The sequence below is a fragment of the Octopus bimaculoides genome, chromosome 9 (assembly GCF_001194135.2).
Source record: "Octopus bimaculoides isolate UCB-OBI-ISO-001 chromosome 9, ASM119413v2, whole genome shotgun sequence".
NCBI lineage: Eukaryota > Metazoa > Mollusca > Cephalopoda > Octopoda > Octopodidae > Octopus > Octopus bimaculoides.
The window spans coordinates 36,494,620-36,504,594 of record NC_068989.1 but is presented as its reverse complement, the minus strand read 5'-3'; the positions used below and the strand labels follow the sequence as shown (position 1 = coordinate 36,504,594).

Genomic DNA, 9,975 nt, shown 5'->3' with positions numbered 1-9,975 from the left:
ATATATATATATATATATATATATATATATATATATATATATACACACACACTATCTGGTTTGATAGTTCTATTAACAAGGTAGTGTTTTCAGGTCAGTATTTAAATATTAGTTCTGCCTTTTTATTTAAGGTGTATGTTTTGGAGAAGATGAAGTATTTAACATTGTAGAAGCTACAGTAATTTGCACAAAGTATATAGCTGAAGTTCAGTATGATCCAGGTGATATTAAACTTTCAGGTCTGTCATATGGTTTGATAATGCTGCACTGTTTCTTCTACATGCCTAAAGGGAAACTTACAGTTTAAGTACTGGCTCTAGAAACTAATAGAAATTTGGAAGTAGTGTATCTTCAGAGAGTGAGACCATGACTTGATATGCTAAAGACTAGATTTGACATAAATTATTGAAAGAAATGTATTTAACATTTACTTGCTGTTTAGGTTGAAAGAATTTTGATTTTTAGCTTCTTGGGCTTATTAGGTTCTTTAGGGATGCTTACTATCTAATAATGGTACTTTTCCCCACATTTGTCATGTAACTGTAGCATATCTTTAGTTTTGCTGGTTAAGTCATGTACTGCAGATATTTTGACCACATGAAACTGCAGTTCAGTTGTTCTTGAGGTTCAAAAACTGGGACTAGGCACATTGTGTGTGAGGAACAGTTTATCCTCATCTAAAACTGTCTGCATCGTGTGTGTGTTTAATGTTCTATCAGATAAATTTCTCCCCTTTTTTTCTCTCTCCCTTTGGTTTGCAAGCTAAATGGCAGTGAGTTAGAATTTTGTGATATTATTTATTAAGGATTCATTTATTATTTAATAATGATTTAATTATGAGAGATTTCAATAGAGGAAGCACTCTAAGATTTTGAGTTAAACATAGTTTGAAATGTTTGTGACCTGTGGGTTGAATAAGTTCTTTACAATATTAGATTTCACATTTAAGCTATGTGGATGGTTGAGGTGTGATTACAGATTTTGGTTTCATTCATTGGCAGTGGCTTAAGTTTGGGGTTACACTTCATATTTTCTAAATTCAAGTGTTTAAAAATATATTTGAAGGAAATTCAACCTAATTGTTCCTGTGTTGAACTATTTTCAATCTAGAATGACTTATAGAAATGACACATTCTAAAATAGATTAAAATTCCTCAAATAATTTATGTTGGTAATTTTACTCAAATGATTTGTTTTTAGGTGTCAAAATGCCATACTAAAAAACAAAATAAAAATTCCATCACAGGACAGCATTTAGTAGCCACAATGGCCTGTAGGTTAATAGACTTGCCATAAATCAACTTGATATATTGGTATTTTCCCTCTGCAATCATCTGATTCTTATGATCTAGTCTAACAGATATTGAAATAGATGTTTAACCCTTTTGTTACTAAATCTTTATTGAAATACACTGCCTTTATTTCTATTAATTTTGAAAATAATAAATTTAGCAAAACCTTTATCTTACCAAATTTCTGTTGGAATACACTGCCTTTATTTCAGTTAATTCTGAAAATGATGAAGTATTTAGTAAAAATAACATTGTCATTAAGTTGGTGTTTGGGATATAAAGATATTTTAATAGAAGGTAAAATTTAGATTACCTTAAAAAAGGTGGTTTGAATCATAGGGGCCAAGGATGGTCTCAGGTGGGTTGATGCAAAAAGGTTTGAAGTCAGTTATTTGTTAGTCACAGTTGACTTGAGAAAGTGTTATCAAGTTATAAAAACAAGTATATATATGCCTTATTTTACTGGAAATGAACAGCATAAATATCTAACATATTTGTGACTTACAATCCCTTTTTAGGAATGCTAACTATTTTGACAGTGGTACCTCAGTCATTCAATTACTATGATACCTTTCTACTCATGACACTTGATTGAAGTAGGTCTCCCTCACTTCTGATTCTGTCAGCTGAGTCATTGACTTGGAGTTTGTAAGTTGTGTTCTGGCTGTCTTTTCATATGAGTCAGTTGAATAACTTGTTGGCTGCTGTCTTTTAATCTGCTTTCCCCCTATAAAGCCAACCTTTTGGTGGTCAGTAACAATATTAACCTTTCATATCAATATTATTTGCTGTGGACAGTCTCTTAAAGAAAAGATTTGATATTCATCTTATCACAGATTATTACTCCCATAAAATCTGGCTTTGAGCTAAAGAGGAATTAATGATTGTCAAATTGGTGTGGTAATTCTGGTGCAAATGGTAGAAAATATGTTCCCCAGTTAGAATTTTTTTCAATTTTGTAATGAATACCAGTCAAACACTGAAGTTTATTCAGATAATATCAAAATTGGCTTTCTATTTTGTGGAGACAAATCATGTGACTTGAATCTCTGTAGTCATAAGATCTTGAACTGAATTTGAACCAGTTAGTAGTCTGTTAGAACCCTTTCACTTTCATGACTAATACCTTAAGTATATGTAAAAATGTTAGAACATATCAGCTGCTATTGCTTAATTTTCCTTTCTCTAAAAGTCCAAAAATTATACTTTGTGTTGATATGTTTCTATTCATATTTCGGTTGGTTCATCTGAAACTAAGACTGAGAAATTTTCATTTTTGTTTTCAAAATCATTGTGTATTGCTATGAAACATAAGCACATGGTGATCTAGCAGCAGCTGGAACTAGATTTTCTGGAAAGGATACACTGGAGATGATTTCTCCTTTTTATTTGTTTTTATTGGTCTTTGAAAAGATTTGAGTTTAGCTGAATGAGCTATGAAAACTCATCAAGCCGATGGGAGGTCTCTGGTTGCTTAATGTGTTAGAAATAACTCTCAGATATTCCTAAAATCACACTGTTTGTTAGAAAAGAAACAATGATAATGTAGTGGTAAATAAACTGTCCAGGGAAAAATATACGATGGTCATGGCTGAAATGCCTCTGATCATTGTCCTGTTGTTGGAGCAGACCTAGAGCTAAACAAAAGCAAAACAAAGAAGTCAGAATAAAATATATTTATTCAATAACCTTACTGTCTACAGTAGTGAACTGTACCTCCTTATTGTACTTAGTTAAAAATGCATCTGATTGAGATACTGCACAATGCTGGCATTTCTGCACATCAGTAATATTTCTTTGGAAAAGACTTAGGAACATATGTCATCATCAATATTTTTATTTATATATTGTTAGAACTAATACTTTTACCATTGCTAACCACTTAACTGTGAAATGAGGTGTCTCGTTTCAGATGAAAGCAAGGAAAATATATATTTTATTCTGAATACAACAGGTTGCATATATCAGTGTTCTATTTTCAGATCTTACCACTTATCAGATTGTCTACTCTTGAGGATGACAAATAGTAGTTATTGAAAAAGTTTAGTTTGTACTGCATTTGGTTTCCAACTTTCTTTCTTTCTTTGCATTTAGTAATATAGAACTGTTATTTGTGATGAAATTTGACTTGTTGGTTAATGCTTTTAGAAGTTTGGGAATTAAGCTGACTTAGTCATTAACTCTGGGACATTTGTCCATTCCAGGCTGTGGTAAAAATGGAGCAAATCATCTCTATTTGGATTTAAATGTTGAACGTACATTCTTGTCTTGTATGATAGAGCTGAATAAAACAACAGAATCACTTTTTCTCAAAATCATTGTCCTCATTTAATGTTATTTTCCATATTGACATGGGTTGGATGGTTTGACAGGAGCTGGCCAGCTGAAGAGCTGCCAGGGCACCATGTCTGTTTTGGCATAATAAATTTGAAAATGGAGTTGAAATATATAGAATTTCTATGATTAAAGAAAGCACCTGTCTTGTTTTGTTGACCTTTGGTATTCAGATTCTGTCAAATGTAATGTTTATTTATTCACATTGTTTTTAATTAATTATGCATTATCTCATAGCTTCTATTTCAATAATGTGATTGTTTTGTTTTCAAATGACATTGTAGAATAGGTATGAGAGACTTGATCTGGCGAGTTTGAACCTAAAACAGGTTAAATATTTAGGCTGGACATGGCCAGTTTTGAATGCTAATGTGTTACATTGGTGCTTTGTCAGGTTACACAAATATGGCTTGTGCTAATGTTTTCTCTGATCCATTTCATCAATTCTGTTATACCCTAAGGTTCAGTTGTCTCCTACACTCTTCCTTTTTATACATCAACTTCCTTCCTACTGTCATCCTCAGCAGTACCCATTTCTAAGCTGATAAAACTCACTTTTATTCTTTGCTAACCTTCCACACCTAATATATATTTTATGTGTAACCTGAAGATCTTGCATTAAATCTGTACTGACAGGTACAATCAGCAGCATGAAAACAGGATTTTTCTCATCTTCTCTCAATATGAATACCTCACAAGTACAACCTTCACAATCACTTCAAATGCTAGGCCTTACTATCAAGCAGAGATCATTGGGGATGATAATGCTTTGCATCTGTTCTGGCAAACACACTCAACATAATAAAGATTGAACTTCTCCTTCAGAGCCAGAAGATACTTTTGCCAATAACTGCTGAAACTCTTGAAAGTTTAGGTGAGCTCCCATATCTGGCATGGTGTTGCTACTACACACAAATAGGCATCCTTGATATCATCAAAAGAAACACATGAAGTCACTCACAAACACAGTCCATCCTCTTCCTTGTAGACTTGTCTCTTATCTACCTTTTCTACAAACTCTGCAGTGATCTTTGACTCTTGGAACTTGCTGGTAACATGTCAGTACCCCTCAGGATACTGCTAGTACCTCCTTTTATCACCCACATTGTGTCTACTCTACTCCACCAGGCTCTTGACTAACCAGTATTCCCAGTCCTTCTTCCACTTTTGAACATTGGTTTTCTGGAATTCCCACTGTATAAAAATAGTGATTAGTGTTAACTGTTCTCTATGCTGATCATGTGAAGTTACTTGCCATCTAAGAGTAACTTAGTTAAAACATCACAAGATACTGATAAATTAGTTGCCTGTTATGGAGAAAAGAATGTGCTTTCTCTTTTATTGTTTATTTGTATAATTTTGGTGCTATTTATATTTTCTTTAAATTCTTTTTAAAAAAAGATCCTGTTGTTATTGTAAAATTTTTCCAGTTTTTTAATTAACTTTGCATATAACTTTACATATTTTTTTTTGCTAACACTTTGAAAGAATGCTTTTCATTTTAATTAACATTGTAATTAGTTTTAGTACTATTAAAAACAGGTAAACAATCTCAGAAATTTTAGTAAGTTTTAATTGGCTAATTTCTCAAACTACCAAACTAATTTCTTTCAGATTGTATGAAAATTTGAAAAACAGTTTCTTAATTTTGATTTTGACAAAATTTTTTTTCCTATTTTTTGTTACAGACGGAACAACAGTTGGACTGCGCATTAGATTTGATGCGTAGACTGCCGCCACAACAAATAGAGGAAAATTTAAGTGCACTTATAGATATTGTAAGTAATGGATTTAATACTTTTATTACTTGTGTTGAGAATAAAGTGGTTTGATGACAGTGGTAGACAAGATGCTTCATGATACCTAGTTTAGAATTTTGCTGTTCTAAGATTTTGTCTCTGAGTTGTTTAAAGTTGGTTATATACTAAACATTTTATATAATTAGTTTTAGGTGATCGGGTTTAAAACCATTACAACTTTCAAAATCCTATATTGCCTTTGTTGTTTCTCTGAGACAAAGATATTTTAACATAGGAGTTAAGATGTTCTTCTTTAAGAAACTTGTTTTTTCTATTGATATATTTATTTGAAGAGGAACATCAGACTATATAGGCTTTTAGGCGAAAGTAAAGAATATGTACACCCAGTGTTTAGGGTTAGGGCTTTTGTTACACTGAAAATGGGATGTGTATGTATTCTTTACCTCCACTGGCTTTTAAAAGTTTTCTTAGTTTGAGGGTTTGGAATAGCTTAATGAAATTAGTAGAGATGAGGGAATTAAAAGAATTTTTAATGATAAAAATAATAATTTAAACAATAAAAATTGGAATATTGGTGAACAAGTAAAAGGTTTTAAAAAATCTTTATAAGAAATTGATATGATGGGAATCTTTGTTAATGAGTGTTTAAAAGTCCATAGAGACATTGCAGTCTATAGAGACTCTACTGTTTGACATGGCTAGTGTAGATGATGATGAATGTGAATTGTTGGAAGGCACGTAAAAAGTACCCACTACACTCTCCGAGTGGTTGGCGTTAGGAAGGGCACCCAGCTGTAGAAACTCTGCCAGATCAGATTGGAGTCTGGTGTAGCCATCTAGTTTGCCAGTCCCCAGTCAAATCGTCCAACCCATGCTAGCATGGAAAGTGGACGTTAAATGATGATGATGATGAGTGAGGTGTGGTGGCTTATGCCTTTAAAATGAGATATGAGACACAATTGTTAAAGTGAATAGGTTTAGTTTGGAACTATCAGTGTCAGAGTAATATAGGTTGATATAGAAGAAGGGAGTAGTGTGACAGTGAGATAAAGGTTGGCAGTTGTGGGCATCTGATACTCAGTTCCATAACTGATTCTCAACCAATTCAACTGTTAAAGTTCTAATTTTCTTTTATGTCAGTTTATGTTGTAATATTTTTAACTACAGGATTTATATATTTGAGAGGATGGCTTGTTGATCTTCACTTGGAAATAAAGAGTAGGGAGTTTCCTAAATGTTCTAGTAGCTTGGTGTTAATTTCATGAAGGTACATAAAATAGATATTGGTTAATGTTATTTATAACCAATAGTACACTAATTAAAAGTTTGTGATGCTTACAAATGAGATGATGCTAGACTGAAATGCATGCAGGAAGGTATTGGCTTCACCTGTCAAACTCTGCTGTGGAAAACCAATTCATAGCATCTAGCTATGCATTCTTATGAATGCACTCCACTATAAGGATACAGAGGCCTGAATATGATTCTTTCTTGTAGACTAACTGAACAAGGTATTTATTAATAGCCTGTACCTGTTGAAAGAGTATGCCTGCTGTTGTGAGAAGAGCAGTGGACTATTTTTCACTATTTGTAACAAGGAAATCAAGGTGTAAGTTACAGTGTGTGTGTGTGTGTGTGTGTGTGTGTGTGTGTGTGCATATATATAAAAAATAATCTCTTCCTACATTTCTTCTTTGTCTGCATATTGATACCTTAACTCCACCATTTTAATAGCTTGATATACTAAACTATGTTTCATATTTCAAAATAAGATTTAGAATATATTTGGGTTTCTTTATTTATATAAGTTTGATATTTTCAATACTACCCTATCTGGATCTATTCATATTACAGTATTATTTCAGTTAACACAAATATGAAGTTTCATTTCAACACTCACATAATATATAGTCAAAGTTATGTTACTTTCAGAATTTTGATTATATTAAAAATTTATTGAAATACAGTGTGGTAATTAAAACTTTGTATGACATATTAAGGAAAACCATTAACAAATTTCTAAGTAGTTTGAAGAATCACCAATTTTAGTTTCACATTTTTATTTCACTTATTTTACCACAATAATGGTCTTGATGGCTTAAATCTACAGATACTCTACAAAATGTCATTTTGCCTTGCATTATTTTCAATCTGTCTGCTTCTATGTCCAAACTTACCAAATTACAATTTTACTCATTCTGATTTATCTATTTATCACAAAAATCATTTATGAATTAGTTGTAAGGTATCCATTATCATGTAGCATAACTTAACATTTACTTTGATAAGCCTTCACTATATATTGACTACAGGAAATAGTCTAATATTAGGCACTAATGTTAGACTATTTTCTGTTGCCAATATACAACAAAAGCTTATAATTCTCTAGAAAATTTCAATCAGCACTGCTTAGTAATTCCTGCAGGATTCACACATTTACTTTAGCTTTAAATGTGTAATGTTTATAACTGAAAGTTAGAAATATTTATTTGCTTTCTAAAATTTTAATATTTACTTCTTGCAAAGATGTATTACCACTTATTTTAAAACTTCCTTTTGGCTGTGTCTTTGGGTAGAGCATGCAACTTTCTTGCCTTTGGCAAGTACACTAATTATTAAGAAATAATACAATTATATGCTACCAACTTCAATGAAATCTCTGTCTTAACAATCACGATATTTTGATTTCATTATTCATTTCCACGGCAACATGACACATGTAATATAAATAGTTATTTCTATGGCCACATATGTGATTTAAAATATTAATTTCCGTGGTTGAATAAATATTTTAATTTACATTGGAAAAAGGCCGTTTGATAGATTAGCCTGTAGAATATAGAACAAGATTGTATGCTTTCTTGGTCTGTATTCTTCTGTTTCTTGACACAAGAAGTGGTGTACCACATGATATATCTGTGTGTCTCATCATCTAAGAAACTTTTCCTTTGCTAGAACTGTAACCTTTGAACTCATTCTTCACCAACACTTAATCTGAAGACATATTTTGGAAATGAATATGTTGAATATACTCTCTAAAAATATGGGTAAATGTCTCAGACTGGATTTGAAATAGAAATTCCTCAATTCTAAACAAAGTGGTGGTTAGCTAGGTGTATGCAATTGAATTAGTATTAAATTAAAATTGCTATATGTATATCGTACTATACAGATTGTTAGAATACCTGATACTGTGAAATTGTCTGAATTAAAAATATCTTCATTGATTTGTGTTAAAAACACTATTGGAGTGAGATGAACATTGATAAGCCTACAGTGTATACATTTAGTATGATACACAGAAGGCAGTTTTAACTGATGCTTTTATCTCAGATATTTAGATCTTCTTTCTTAAGTTAATCATCAGTCTCATTGATTTCACCACTCAGGGAAGATTCTGTCAAGTCTGAGCATTTCTAAGACTAAGTATAAAAAAAAAAAAAAAATACTAGCCTGTACCGTTATTCTTTTTTTATTGATTATATGGCAGTGCCCTTCCATGGCCACAGTCTCTGGCAGAAATGCATAAAAATATATTTTTTTGCTTATTTATGATTAAAATCAGATTTTCTGCTTTTATGTATTTTAATCTTTAATTGATGAGGATAGTAAATGCAATATACCTTTTCTTTTGTTTCTCCTAGGCACCAGCTCTATGTGAAGATTTACTTTCTTCTGTTGATCAACCATTAAAAGTAGCTAGCGACAAGCTTACAGGACGTGATTATCTTCTATGTGACTACAATAGAGATGGCGATTCTTACAGGTAAATTTCATTTTTATTAGTTTTCTGTATTTATTTAGGGCTGAGTTTAACATTGAAGGGATCCTACTACATAATTTTTTTGTGCCCCTATCCAATCAAATAAGAAATAAAATATAAAATTACATTCTGGGAGGATGGCCCTACTCAGTATGTAAGAAGGGAGTTGGTAGAAACTCCATACGTTGTACCCAGTGCAAGCTTTGGACATGTAACAGGTGTAGTGGTATCACAAGAAGGTTAACGGAGAATATAGTCTTTGTGTGTGGCAGATGTGCAGGCACTGAAATACGCAAACACTAGGCTCCCTCTAATGCTTTAGTGAATCAGAAGTAGTAGATGGCTTCTGTTATCTAGGAGACCAAGTTAGCAGTGGTGGGGGGAAGTTCTGAAAATGTAGTTGCTAGGATAAGAATAGGCTGGGTGAAGTTCAGAGAGCTTCTACCTTTGTTGGTAACTAAGGGCCTCTCTCTCAGAATGAAAGACAGGTTGTATGTGTATGTACAGCTATGTTACATGGCAGTGAAACATGGGCTTTGATTACAGAGGACTTGCAGAGGCTTGAAAGAAATAAAGCTAGCATGCTTTGCTGGATGGGTAATGTCAATGTGCATGTACAACAGTGTGTAAATGATTTAAGAGGAAATCTGGGGGATAAAGTGGCATCAGATGTGTGCAAGAGAGAAAACTGTGCTGGTTTGGTCATATGTTGTGTATGCATGAGGACAGCTGTGTAAAGAAGTGCTGACCTTTAATTGTGGAGGGTACCTGTGGAAGGGGTAGACCCAGGAAGATGTGGGATGATGTAGTGAGAAAGGATCTTCAG

The 9,975-nt window shown here is 32.6% G+C and overlaps 1 protein-coding gene across 1 annotated transcript in view; it reads left to right on the top strand.

Moving 5' to 3' along the window:
* The window catches only part of LOC106871873 (F-actin-capping protein subunit beta), a 78,681-nt gene that overhangs the window by 51,302 nt on the left and 17,404 nt on the right, over window positions 1–9,975 (top strand). The window contains exons 2-3 of the mRNA XM_014918613.2: window positions 5,315–5,404; window positions 9,031–9,152. Coding sequence (XP_014774099.1) covers window positions 5,315–5,404; window positions 9,031–9,152 — 212 coding nt within the window. The remainder of the gene's footprint in view (window positions 1–5,314; window positions 5,405–9,030; window positions 9,153–9,975) is intronic.